This window comes from Charadrius vociferus, unplaced genomic scaffold (assembly GCF_000708025.1).
Source record: "Charadrius vociferus isolate BGI_N301 unplaced genomic scaffold, ASM70802v2 scaffold390, whole genome shotgun sequence".
Lineage (NCBI taxonomy): Eukaryota > Metazoa > Chordata > Aves > Charadriiformes > Charadriidae > Charadrius > Charadrius vociferus.
Genome location: NW_009646433.1, coordinates 445152 through 459683, shown reverse-complemented (window position 1 = coordinate 459683; position 14532 = coordinate 445152). Strand labels below are relative to the sequence as shown.

At 40.8% G+C, this 14532-nt stretch overlaps 1 protein-coding gene across 2 annotated transcripts in view; it reads right to left on the bottom strand.

Moving 5' to 3' along the window:
- PCDH15 (protocadherin-related 15) overlaps positions 1 to 14532 on the bottom strand; it is a 371643-nt gene that overhangs the window by 35440 nt on the left and 321671 nt on the right. For both annotated transcript variants that reach the window (XM_009881484.1, XM_009881476.1), the window contains 2 exons: positions 13850 to 14065; positions 9463 to 9551 (listed from right to left, as the gene is read on the bottom strand). In XM_009881484.1, coding sequence (XP_009879786.1) covers positions 9463 to 9551; positions 13850 to 14065 — 305 coding nt within the window. The remainder of the gene's footprint in view (positions 1 to 9462; positions 9552 to 13849; positions 14066 to 14532) is intronic.

The following is a 14532-nucleotide window of genomic DNA, read 5'->3' as shown; positions in this document are numbered from 1 at the left end:
AGTTGACTAGTGTCCTCTAAACAAGCACTCCTGTTGTTTGCAGGTATGGTAACCTCTACTCATCTCTGCTTCTGGCACGCCCTTAACTGGCAGCTAGGGGGATAACCTGTCACGGGTACCTCAGTAACAGTAATTCTCCCAGGTAAAACTTGACAGAACAAATCTGGGATATGCAGATTATTATAAAATGACTAAAAGAAACCACAGCCATCTTTTGAATGGCGTTATGCACAAGGATTCACATAGACCAAATATGCAAAAGGTTTACCTCCCTAATTAGTATAAAATCATCTTCTGTTGCTGCAGGGGGGGGGGGGGCTTTCGTTTCCTTGCACAGAACTATTACTTCACCCAAGACAGAAATGCTCTGTAAGGCTGGAAGGTTATAACGTAGCATCGCTTTTAGCAGAACTGGCAACAATATACCCTTTTCTCAGAAATTCCTGGCATGGCTTCTGCTGGAATTCATTGCCTTTAAGAATATCTTTGTGTGAAACGTGACTAAAATCGAAGAACGAATAGCATACTACTTTCTAACATTGCAAAAACCACCACAAAGTATAGTGGAATGGCAGTAACATTTCATCTGAAACACACAAATTGCATGTTTAGGGTGAAATATATTATAAAAATGCACAGAAGACTGAAAAGTAGCAATTAAAGAATGCACTTAAAAATAAGGCAGTCCCCCCGGAGTTATTTTAAAAGTCATTCAGCTGAAGCCATGATGCTGAAAACACTACTGAAAGCGGCCACCTGCTTATAGTACTACTCACAAGAACCAATTTCTAAAAGGCATACTTTAACTAACAACAGCGTCTGCAGTTCTACTGTATTTATCAGCAAAGTTAGCTTAAAATTAGTCTGTCACTTGTTAATGCAACAAGGGTAATTACCATCCTCCCAACATGTGAGAGGTAGAACCAGCAGCTTAACAGGTGATGAGACCTTCCTACTATTCTAACTCCATTTTGCTCCGCAGACATCATGGAACAAACAGAAATGCCTCCCAATGCATCTTCATTACCATTGCTTTCCAAATTCCCATCAGCCACGCCAGTGAAATGAAATGAAGGACAAGAGGATTTTTCACTGTCATTGAGGATGTAACGTGGCCCTGAATATCCTGAAAACCCCGAGATATTTTTTTTTTTTTTAAATCTTTAGGTGGAAAAGAAATGGAAAGGCAAAAAAAAAAATACAGGTATGTTGGTTTGTTGAGCTGTCCCTTGGCATTCTGCTTCCCAGCACATTTCTGACACCAGCAGACCAAATCCTAACGTCTGGGATAAGGCACCATGTTCCTGGTCTACACTCAGCACTATGTTCATGAGCTGATATGCGCGCCTGAGGCATCATGCGCATGGCGGGGCTGAGGGTGCTGCAGAGAAGACCCTGCTGAGCACAGGACTAAATTCAGCAGTGCACCCTGGCATCGCAGCATCGTGCTGCTTTCTACTCACAGCTGCATGAATCCGGCATGCCAGAGGCATGCCCCAGCATGGGAGAGATCCAGCTACTGGGAAAGATGCAAAGGACCACTTGGAAGTTTCTTTGGAAACGAATGTGAAAGTCCATATGAGTCAGTTAATTCACCTCAAAATACCAGATACGGAATCGGCCACACGAGAGCCCGGCAGCAATGGCAACTCAACTAGGCGTATAGTCATCACGTAAGACTTGGTAAGTCAGCAGCAAGGTTTAATGACCCTCCGTTGTCTCTGGTGGAGAAGATGCATGACATGTCCCGAAAGAGCGCCGCAACGTTCCAGTAGTTTTATACCCTTGAGCCGAATCACTAAGTTGCATGCATATCCTCTGAATCAGCACACATACAAAAGAAACAATTCAATTTGTAGAACGTTTTAGATCCTCACCGGTACTTGAATTTAATTACTCTACTATTTTCTTAGCAAAAAATGCCATGGGAAAAAAATGTTTCTGTTCTCTAGTAATTTGATAGCCTGCCGGGTTTCTGGAGCAGGTAAAAATATTTTGAGAAATGAAAAAAAAAAAAGAAAAAAAAGAAAAAAAAAAAGAAGAATAAGAAGAATCCATTCTTTCTTTCAGGACTCCGAAATAACTGGTACCACAGACTTGGAGCTACAAGTGTTCAAGATATTCTGCGTAACTTTTGGCTCCTCCACTGAAAATACTAGCTCCCCAAAATAACTCAAAAATAATAATGAATTTAGATTCTAGGTATTTGAAAACATAAGCAAATTTGGCAACAATGCACAGATGAGAGCATTCAGCTCTGCCAGTACACATCAATACAGACCTTTCAAGTGTTTTATTTAACCCGAGTACACTTTCGCAATTTTGCTCAACTTCTGCCAAATTCTGCCTGTGTTGAGTTTTTGCAAGGTTAATAACTGACAACAAAACTGCCGCGCTTCTGCTGGATATATTTTCACAAATAGATAAGGACCAATTCCAGCCCCTCCTGTGCAGCTCGCGATAGCTTTTGGGGCAGAGGTGATGCACTTGGGCCCCAGCTGCCGGCTCCCAGATGCCTTATTACAACATACATACAGCGCAGGGAAGGTTATACTACTTCTGCGGCCTCTGGAGAGGCACCGAGCTGTTTTGCAGCTGCCAAAACAATTCAAGAAACCCTTAATAGTCAGCTAAGTCAGCCTGCTTTGTGCTGCAATGTAGAATAAAAAAGCCAAAACTGGGGTTTATTTCAAGCCTAAGACTACTCCTTCTTTATAAAATAGCTTTTTGACAAAGATTTTTCCTACTTTTATATCACACACCAGGCATGTACTTAGCAGAAAGGAGCACCACTGAGCCAATTTACTCTGCATATAACAACATCTAAATTATTTAGAAAACAACCCAGAGACAATGTACATACTTACCCTAATCCTATAAAAGCATATTGGATTGCACACCATAAAGGAAATTTGCTTTGTTACTTATTGCTAAAGTTTCCTCTTTTTGTGCTTAACATATACAATCCTATCCTCCAAAAAACCTACACGCACTCCAACTTTTTATTTCAGTATCATTTCTCCCCAGTCGCAGAAGGAACATTACGCTACACTCACCCAAAGAGTAATACACACAGACATCTTGACTTCGACCCAGAAGATGTATCTTCAGATCTCAGCACAAAAGGGGTTTTACTGCAAAAGTAAGCAATTTCAGAATAAAGCAGAAGTTTACAGCTTTATCTGAGAAGCCACGCACTGCATTATAGCGCTTCAGAGAAAGTACGTTAACAGAACAACATTTGGTATTATTGAGAGGAGGGGGGAGGAGGAGATCGCTGAACCAGAGCTTTCCAGCTGGCACCAGAACTAGCAAGTGGAAAAGCTGGAGTTGAAGAAGCTTCGGTCTCTATTACCTAACTTAATAAAGGTAGCCTAGTGTCAGTAATCGTCCTGATTACAGAGGAGAGAGGCTCTGATGAGCTAAGAAATGGAATGGGCTCTGTTAGACACCGTACAAAGCGAGAACTACAGGACATGCAGTCTCCAAGCAAAGCCAAATGTAGGGTGGATATGAAATACGACGCAACCAGTTGGTTGGAAACGTCCCTCTAATCTCATGATTTACTTATTTGCTAATTTTGCAATTTAATTTAGAATGAAACAATACAGTGCAAAGAAGTAAAAGGGAAAAAGGCAGAGGGGAAGTGGATCAAAGGGCCAGGAGCAAAACGAACCCGTATAACAGCATCAGAGAGCGCTGCGGCAAAGAACAAGGCAGCTACAGCAGTACCCACGACTACGAACACTTAATAATGGGGAGGAAAGCAAGTGCTAGCTGTGAAGAGTGCTTAATGGCAAGTTCACTGCCACCACCCCAATATGCAAAAAGTCCAGTCACCTGTAATTAGGCTTAATTCAGTAATTACGTGGAAAAAATCATAAAGCAAGCAACGGATTAGTTTTCCCCTATGGGAAAAGTAATGAGTCTGAGTGATTTATATACTGCAACTACATTCAGCAGAAAAGACATGCTCATTTTCTACCAATTCATGGACTTCGGAGAAGAAAGAACACCGGTGTGCTAAGGTTGACTATTTTAAGCCAGTCGAGTGCTTTCAGAGGCACTGCATTTCCACACAAGCACCTCTAAGGTCGCCCATCCGAGGGGCAGTTGTGTCTGGCTTGACTAAAGGCACCGAGAATGCTGGAATCCCAGTGAAGCCTCATAACATTCGATCTCATTCTACACAGCCGCATCTTGATAAACACGCTACATTTCAGAGGCAGCCACTCATCCTCCCGATTAGTGAAGACACCGGCATTCAAACAAAAAAGACAGCAGGAACAAAGAAATAAAATACAACAATATACACAAGCTCCACGTAAAGCACTCACGTCAGCTGTCCCTTTTAAATGCCACCAACCGGCTTCTGCAACCGAGATTAGAAAACACCATTTGCTGTATCGTCAACAGCAAAAGACAACGGAAGGGAAATCTTCCATGTTCTGAAACATTTCCCTTGAGAGGGCTGTGCATTCTACCTCCTATATATAAAATATATTATCTCGTATACTATGATTATACATAAAATTATATTTGATGTACAATGTTCATGTGATGTATATTATGATACATAATTTATTGCGGTATGTATTGCTCTAGTACGTATTATGACATTTCTTTTAAGTGGATTTTGGTTTCTACGCAGCAAAGCAGAGCAGACACTCCTTTGAGAAATGATGGCAGTCAACTTTATATATGCAAACTATTAAGTTAGCAGGCTGAACATTCGTATCCCGAGACACTCACTCGGTCTATCTCTGAGGATCAGCACTTGATTTTACACTTGGATTTTCTATTAAAAAAACCTGCCTGGTCACTTCTACATTGCATTAGAGGTTTGAGCGTGGATTTTCTTTAACTATGGAACTGCTCCATTCTTTTATAAGCATTAAAGTATTAAAGGAACACAGCCTATAACAGGCCAAAATACACAGGGAGAAAACTTCCCTGGAATTATCACATGTGCTATTTCCTGTAATTTTGTCTTGAAAAGTAGGGAATAACCTCTATTAAGATACACATAATACACACGAATATCCAGAAGACAGATAAAGTTGCTACCCAAGAACATCTGCACTTGGATTCCACTTCCAGAGGCAGGTCTGGCCAGGAGCCTGCAGGCACCTAAATTCCTCAGCTTAGGAGAACGAAAAGTGCTAAAGCCATGCAGAGAAAAGGCAGGCTCAAAAGCCCGCGACACACAACCAATCAAAATACAAAAAAAGGGAATCCCCACCAAGACCACACTGAAAATACAGGAGACTACAGAAACTTCTTGATGTGGGAAGTCAAGACTTCAGTGTTTAAATATTTATACTTATTAAAGTTATTAGTAAATAATAAAACAATTCTCTACTGCTGTATCTATGCACATTTATTAGCAGTATGAGGTGATTCCATCAGACCCTCTTTTCCAATGAAAGATTCCTACACCACCAGTAAGAGATTTTCTTTATACGGATGGAAAAGAAACTCCGTTCTTTCCAGGCTCGTTTTTCACTTCCAGGAGGAGGAAGAACATTTATTTTATACATATATAACATTTATATTATTAAGAAGAACATGGGACACCTTGTATGATTTTTGAAAGTGAGGAGACAGTCCTCGTATCATTCTTCAACAACTCCAAAGCAGTCCAAGTACAGCTAAATGTGTCTCCTTTACCCCCCTCATCGGCCCAGAAAGCACACACAATGCAGAAACCATTATCATTTAAGGTTGAAAATGATGCCACCAGTGGTTTTGGCTAGCTCTAGTTCAGGAAAAAACAGAGTTCCCCGAGCAATATTATCTCAGTTTTGTAGGGTTTAAAACAGCCTGCTCAAGAGGAATGCCTATGGAGTATTTCATCAAAGCGCTCGCTTTGAGCCACTGCATTATTCCATCTCAGAGAAAAGGTTCTGCCGTCTATAGAAGTACGTACATAGGAATTTAATTCTCAAGACATTTCTATTACCTATGGGATGAGAGATACACAGGTCTCTCTTGGCAACACGGTGTTTCTGCTCTTCGCTAGAGGTTTAAGTTGCAGTCACGTGAAAACCAAAGAACTAAGTGCTCTGAGCATGAAGTTGGCTATTTTGTTCTAGTTGAAATTCTGTTCCTTGCCCAACAAGTAAGCACTCCCAAACACTGCCGTATTTAAAGAACACTGTCGTCTGCCTTCACCAAGTTTTCTGAAGGAGAGGAACACGTACTGAATTTTCCACTAAGCCTCACTCCATTTTCTCTGTCATCTTCTGCAGCAGACATAAACGGACCTATCTGAACAGACATAATTAAAGTCAGTGAGAGAAATGGCAAATCTGACATTGATGTGCAGTCCGGAGGATATGAAAAGCTTGTTGACGAAATTAAAGCAGTTGGAGGAAAACTGAGGGGCCACGACACTTATCAGAAATGTCAGCTGAAGACATACCCGTTGTATCCCTCAAAAAGCCCAAACTCCTAAGCCAAACAGATAGTGATGTTTTAAATCTTTTTTTTCTGCAGTATGCTTCCTTTACTTGGCCCATTAACCAACACGCATCTCAGGGCGATGCTGAGTAAGCCTTTCCAGTGTGGAAGAACTGAATTATATATTTAATACCTTGTATCCACTCTCTAGTCAAAATTACAAGCAGCTGGGGAGAATCTGTTATAACTTGTTCTCCAAAGTTGCTTAAATCATGATTTTATTGTGAAAAATCGCTATCATTTCAAAAATGACCCAACTACCCACTTTCCCAACATTCCCCATCACCAAGTATTGCAATTGGTAGTTAACTGCTGTATTTTCAGAGATTAATATTTACTATCACTCCAGTGCCAAAAAAAGAGGAGAAAGAGCCAAATAACCTCTGCAGTGACTAATTTAGTTAATGACATAATCTTTTTATCTGTTAATGAATTATACAAAGTGTTCTAATTTTACAAATTAGTGCATTATTTGAAATGGTTCAGAAACCTCTTTGTGCAAAAATACTTCAGCCTGAGGTGGTCTCCAAATTATATGTTTTCCCTTTGCCTGTGGTTACATCTTCTGTATAGTGCATGACAAATCACAAATTCCTATTCCTTTGTTTTTATGTCCTGCATGAATTAGTAAAGCCGTTATAAAAACAGGGAGATAGCATTCTTTTAAACTTTAGGCGGAAAATCCAAGCAATTTGACGACGGCAAAGAAATAAATATATTTGTGTGAAACAGACAAGTGCACATATGCAAAATTTACTTCTGAGGCCTTTGTTCTCTGGAAGGACTTTCTATAAAGGATGTGACAATTTTAAAACAAGCTAATGCAATCTCTTCTTGCAAAGTTTGTCCTTGAAAGCCTATCGTTAAAAGTTCAATTCTTATGCTACACTCGCTCACTGGCCTCACGGTGTTCGTGAAGGTAAAGGCTTTCCAAGCTAATTTTGAGAACTCAAAATCTGGCCATGTTTTCTTATTTTTGTACTCATTCAAAAGCTTCATTCACTGTGAAATATTTACACATCTGTCAGAGACTTCCATGCACAAGGGCCAGAACAGCATGAAACGAGTTTTAAAAGACTCCATCCTGGCAGAAAAGAGTTTTCTGGAGCGTGGAGACTGAAGAACGTGGCTCTGGGCCATTTTCCAAGACTGTGGCAGGATATGCCAGCTCTGGGCCCGCAGGAGAGGAGGGAGGGTATGGTTACGGTACAATTTATCGTTGAGGCACTGAACACTGCTGAGACCTGCTGGGAGCTGGAAACAAGCTGCTCCAGTGTTTGCAAAAGGAGATTTTTGCAGGGATGGTGAAAGGGTGAGCCGCTATCTGCCCGTGCTGTTCTGGCCGTGCCACCCGTTGCGGCATTTACGCTCTCAGTCCCACAACACGTGTGTCATGCGGTTGACACTCTTCATTCAAGCCAGGCTTGTTCTACCCTGTTTTCAAAGCACCTTCTGTAAGAGCTGTATTTTGCTGGTGGCTCCTTTGGCTGCAGGACAGTCCAAAACTGGGAGGATCTCAAACACAGCCTAAACCCAATTTAGCATGAGCTCTGTGCTACGTCATGTACAGAACACGTGTTCATCTTCACTCAAGAAAACAGAAGCCCGGGAAGGCTACAAATTACTGTGTGAAAAAAAATTGTACAGCGCAGCATGCTAAGGTGAACCTGAAGGCTTAGCAAAGCAGAAGCCAACTTTTCCTATTACTGTCACTAAAATATGTATCGTTCTTCCTCTCTCCAGCCAACATCTCTCTCCAGGTACATCTTAAGTGTTAAGCAAGCAAACTCCTTTATTATTCTTAGCTCTAGGAAATGGAGTCCCTGTGAATACAGACTACTGCCTGAAAAACTTAATTAGTGTTTCTGACTTCGGAATCTATCAGAGCTAACTTACACCTGGCTCAAAACGGAGAGAAAAGAGGAACATGTCCTAAATCTCCAGAAGCAAATCAGTTAGTATTTTTTTCAAAGCCTGTTGAAGACATGAGCCATTGAGACACAACACACTTCTTTTTCAGTGAGTGATTGTATAACCAACCCTAAGGTATTTCAGTTATCTGTGGAGAAGTAAAGTATGACAACAGTCAGGATGGAATAGATCGGTTGAAATCTGAGACATGCCATTCCTCACTGATTTAAGTGACAGAAGAGTACACAGACTGTTTTTAAACTATTTCCTATAGTATTTTCTTTCCCATATTGTCTAATTCATGGTTATGTGCCTAATGATACGAAGTATAGAAAATCGTCCTTGTCTTACGAAAAGAAGCTAGAAGTGAAAACCTGACTCCTGGAAGCTGATGATGTTGTGCTGTATGAGCGCTATTAGAACATATTTTACCAAAAGGATTTTAGCTGGCTTCCAGTATGATAAAATACTTTGCTTTTATCGCAAAGCATGAACGTTTCCAATTACCCGTCCCCCCATCACAACATTTTATACCTGCTAGGCCTGAATAGTCACATCCTGGTACCAATTTTTTGGAATTAAAATTTTAAGTAATGATGTTAGTGGTATTAATTGTACCAGTATACATTTTCTAAATTCTGCTTTCCCTTACAGCTATGTCACCCAAATAAAATAATAGCGAAGCCATACAGCTGAGACGCACTGCCTCAGCCTTTGGGAGACGGGATTTATTCATTTGACATCCTGGATTTTGACAGCTGCGGGTTCAGTGTTTGGAGGCTCCACTGTGATCTGTATCAGGGGCAGCTCTGAACCGCGTTTCAGCCTGCAAAGTGGGCAAATGTGCAAGCAAAGAAGTGCTGTACCTCTGCTTTCTGCAGAGGAGGGGGAAAATGGGGGTGTGTGGGATGGACGGGGGTCAGTGCTGTCACTCAGCCAGTCGCGCTCCCCATCAAAACACCCGCTTGCTCATTTTTCAAGTCTTTTGGCATCAAAGGTAGATCATGGCATAAAGGGAGCACTCCTCGCTGTATCTAAACACAAAACCAGGGATTTGTCTGATATTTGTAGAGTAAATAAATTTATTACCCTATGAGTTGATCTTTGTTTTGTTCCACAAGGGTGGGAGGAACATTAGAGACGATGACTTGCATGTCCAACTGATTGACCACAGAGACCTGGAAACAAAAGAGTGAAATTCAATTGGCACTCCCATGCAAAACATCCTCCCCGTACAAAACCAAATGGAATAATTGTTTTCCTGCCTTCATAGCCACACCCTGATGTACGGATTTCTCATTTTAATTCTGAATAAGAGAGCTGGGAAATTTTGCTTTCCTTGGCAGCCAAAACGAATAAACAGCAGGCAAAGATTTAACTAGAACTGTAATTGCGGGACTGCATCAGAATTGGAGATTTTTAAGGGAAGGACTATGAAACCTGTTCTTCATAGTTTACCCTTTACTTACAGAATCATGGATCTCCCACGTGCCGTATTCAAAATCACTTATGAGCCTTTTGGTATTTTTGATGACTCAACAGGAAAATCCAACCTTGGAAACACGTGTTTTGCACCAACGTAAATGCAAATACCAGGTTAATGCAACTAAATCAATGATACTTTGTTAGAAAACCTCAAAGGAAATTGTTCATCTATTTTGAAGTCATCAGGTCAGTTATTTTAATTTCCTTTTTTTTTTAGTTTCTCTCTATGGCATAAAACTGCATAACCACGTGCATTTTACAATTGCACGTTTGTTTAAAAGGACAGGAAAAATGCCTCTAACACACTCAATACTCCTGTGCTTTGTTTAAAAAAAATATTAAAATCTCGGATTCCACGAAAGAACCAATTGACCTCAGAACAAATCTCCCACATTAGCATTTGCTACTCCAAAAGTGATGTAACTCCTCTGTTTCTCAGCCACAGGTCGGACGGGCAGCGTGCAGAAGGGACTAGAACGCATGCATCGAATTCTGCAGATTTGGCAAACTCTGCTTTGCATCTCCCAATCTAGTCTCCTCAAGCTATTTTTATCCCAAGAAAAGGCTGCCTTCCAGTAAGATGATTGCATGCTTTTTCCTCCTTTTTAAATGATTTTGCATTTGTAATAGCTCTCTCCTCACTAGCACAGCCAACCTCCCCTTAGGTTGTGAAAGGAACGGTTACTTCCCGTACTGCTGGAGAGAATAAAACATTTCTTAAAACTTGGCTCATGTCCATATAGGCATGACAGCAAACATTACACTCTAAACCTATGCTCCCGATGGAGGATTCTGGAAGTAAATTTGGAAAAGTAGGACAATGTTAAACCCAATTAATTTAAAAATTAGAGTTAGCCAATTCGATTCTAGAAGAAAAAAAAAACCAACCCCTGATTTTCAAAAGAGAAGTCTGAGCCCTCTAAGCCCTTCAGCAGACAAGCCATAATACACTTTTCACATCAAACACTGATTCACCAGCTTTGAAGCTTAATTCAACTTTAAATATTTAAATGTTCTTGAAATGTCATCAGATGCACTGATCAGCACGTACAGACTTCTGTGTAAGAAAAACAGAATTATAATGAACTCAAATTTTAGACTAAGATCATTGAAAGGAACTCTACAGCAATGAACAGTTTAATAGAATTAACACCATTAGCCAATTCAAGCAACCACTGTGCACCTATGTACTGAGTACGGCATAAATGTAACACTTAAAAAAGGCAATGGTTCTTTTGATATTCAAGGAATCACAGTTATGACTAATTGTTCATATACAAAAATAAGGATAAACACATGTTCATGACAAGCTATAGTAAAACAATGCTGTTGAACAAAAAAATCAAGAAAAAGTTAAGGTTTCCATAGTAACATTAACTTGCTCGCTATCCACACTTGTAGAGGCTTTCATTTTTCAATTATTAAAAATAGCAATAAGCTGAGGAACTAAGTCCAATTTAACTACAGTGTAGGAAAAGCTGTGGGGAGAAAATATTCTCTTCCACTCGAGGAGAGATGGAAACACGCTGGGAGCAGAGGTGGAAGGTGCGGGAAAGCAAAGGCTCCTCCTGCGGCACCGCTGGCACTGCTCTCTGGAAGCTTTTTGGGGCAGAGTTACCAGGGATCATCCGACCCACCATTCCTTAGAAAGCTTTTGCTGCTTCCAGTCTACTGAGCAAAACCACAGCCAGGTCCTGTGATGCTGCATAGCAGGCACCAGCCTGAATTACAGGGCTGGAAGTCAGTGTGTTCAGATGTCTCATGTGCATAAGTATCTGAAGAATGCATTGCTGAGAACGAGGAAAGTTCTGGGTTAAATTAAATAAGTAGCACAACAAACTAAGTTTGCAGCAGAAGCAGGGAAAGCATATAATCGTTGATAACCACTAGCATAAGCGATATCCCTTTGATCCCATGTTTCATTCACCAGGCACTTTCCAATTTTTAAATCAAGCAAAGCAGAGCTCACAAATAGTCTTCATCATTATACGGCACCCATGGACTCCTGGCAGTAAGCTCATGCTGAGAGCTGAAGGAGGAATGGGCCGGGGGACCCCCCCAGATCCCAACAAACATTTGATTAAAGATGATATCATATTCACTACCCACACTTAGTGAGTACCTTTAAGTGCTTACTTGCAGCAAACTTATTTTAAAATGTAATTTCTTATTTCTTTTGTCTCACAGAGGCTAAAAAGGGAAATTCCATCACAGGGAACCAAACTGTAGATCCAGGGATGTCTAACTTGAGCCATCCTGCCAGTCCCAGCCAGCAGGAACAGACTGGAATCCCTCACGTGGACCATCCCCTACAGCATGAAGACATTTTAGCAGTGCCTTTGGCAGCTTATGCTGCTCACAGAGCTGTGCCAGGGCTCTGAGGAAGCGTCCTGGACCCAGTTTTGGAGGATACCTCGCTCTGCTCAGGCTTTTCATGGTACTGTCCCTCTGGTGTTGCTCCACATCTTCTCCCTAGACCTCGTCCCAGTGCAATCCTATCTTCTTCCCCCACATCTTATTCTTTTGCACAAGAGTAATTAATTTAATTTCCCTTATCTATGTGTGCTCCTTGAGCTTGTATTGAAAGGAATGAACACCTCCCAGCCTGAGCACCTGACACCATACTGTCAGCAGGATAAATTCTGTTCAAATCATGAGGCCCAGGAAAAGCTTAGTCTAGTTAGAACAGATCGTCACGTACGGATCATGCTCAGTGCAAACCCAAACTTTCACGGTGGGATGGTGTCAGTCTCTAATTGTACCTGCAGCTACTCTAAGCTTTCACGTCTTGTTCAAAAACACTGCACCAGAGTGCTCATCACTCACTCAGACAACCTAAAGATACCTCTATAAATTAATGAGACATACTTCACTTTCTAATTTTAATGTCGATACCTTCTGGCTATATTTTAATATACTATTACCGCATAAATTGCATGAGAATGCCCTATCATTTTGGGAGGTCAAGCATGAGGACATCATACATTATGTTTATTTGCTGAATTCCTGCATAACTCTATATACCAAGTATTATGGCTATCATCTGTATCATTTGACAGTGTTCCCATGAACTAGATAATGCACTTCATCCCGACGACATTATGCTAATATTAATCCAATCCATCAAGTTATACAGGCTTTAAAGAAACTTAGCTTTGATGGTTTCTGTGACTGGACTAAGTCAATGTCCTTTACTCAGCACAAAAACAGGAGCTCAAGGCCTAAAGCTGGTGCCACTTTTGAAACGTTGCTCCCCGGAAAACTTCAAGTACAGTCTCAGCCCAAAATTATTCCTTGCGTTTCCCTTCCAGACATGAGCAAATAACCCTGGCTTTCCCCAGTAAGGCGATTGACTTGTAGCTTTCAGAGACCGCTCAGATATTTGCAAGCCCGATACGCCCGCTCTGTGACCCAGAAGCTGGGTACTCACGTGAACACAGAGTACAGCCCAAGTCAGCAAGCTTTGAGCTTGGCTTATTAGCTGGGGTTTAATGCCATGCTAACCCCGCTTCACAGCTTTCACATGGGAGCTGGCTGCACCTTCCTGGCTCAGGAGCAGGTAGAGATGATCTGTAAACGCTTGTGTCCGACCACATAAATGTGACCTGCTTTAAACGTAACGCACAAAACCAGTACCTGTTTTGCTGCCATCCGGGTCCAGAAGACCCACAACATAACCTAGGTCCATGTTTAATGCAAACAACTGGAATCTAAATTGACCCATTAACAAGGGCTCACTGAATAAATAAAATACTGAACATCATGTCTAGTGTGGTAATTGAGATCAGGATATCCGCAATGAAACATGAACACGTTTTATATGGTCGTAAAAGCTTTTGGTTAAAAAAAAAAATTAAAAAAATAAAAAAAAGCTTTATTTCAGTGACCTAAAAAGATTCATTCCTATAGGTCTCCCTGGAATGAAACTTTATGTTATGTTTGAATTTCCTCAGGAATTATTCCGTGAAGATAATGCCTGGCTCATACTTACAAGTACTTCTGCTTTGCTGCTCAGTCCTTTTCCATAATTGTCAGTTGCAATGACCTGAAACTTGAAATAGGATCTTCTCATATTTTTGAACAGCATAGCAGTTTTTATTAGCCCTGTGTAAGCTTCAATCACAAAACCTTCTTTACCGTCCTTGATTGGAGGAATGATGAGTCTGTATTGCATGGCACTGTAATTCCCAGTGTCTTTATCATCAGCCTAATAGGAAAAAGAAAACAAGCAGAGGCAAATAAAGTAAACATGCATGCAAAGAATCATTAACCTTGTCCTTTAAATAAAGTTGCATATTGGTCCAGCAAATTTCTTCCACTCTGACATTTAAAACATTACATCCCGGAGAGCAGATATTACTACTGCTTTAAATGGTTCATTTAACTTTGCTGCATACAGTTTTGCTTTTCCAGCAATTTCTTTCTCCTGTGTTGGCACTAAACTGCTCCAAAGAAAAAAAAAAAAGAAAAAAAAAAATGCACTTTTCAAGTCTGCAACAAACTGCACAGGTAAAGACAGTTTAATTCTTAGAAACCTCCACTGCCGAATTCTCATTGACAAGCAAATCAAAAACCCAGCAATGCAGTCACAAACTCACACAAGAACGGCCTCCCTCTTCTTAGAGATAGTCTGCACCCTCATTGATTGAGCACGTATATTTTTTTAGCAATTTA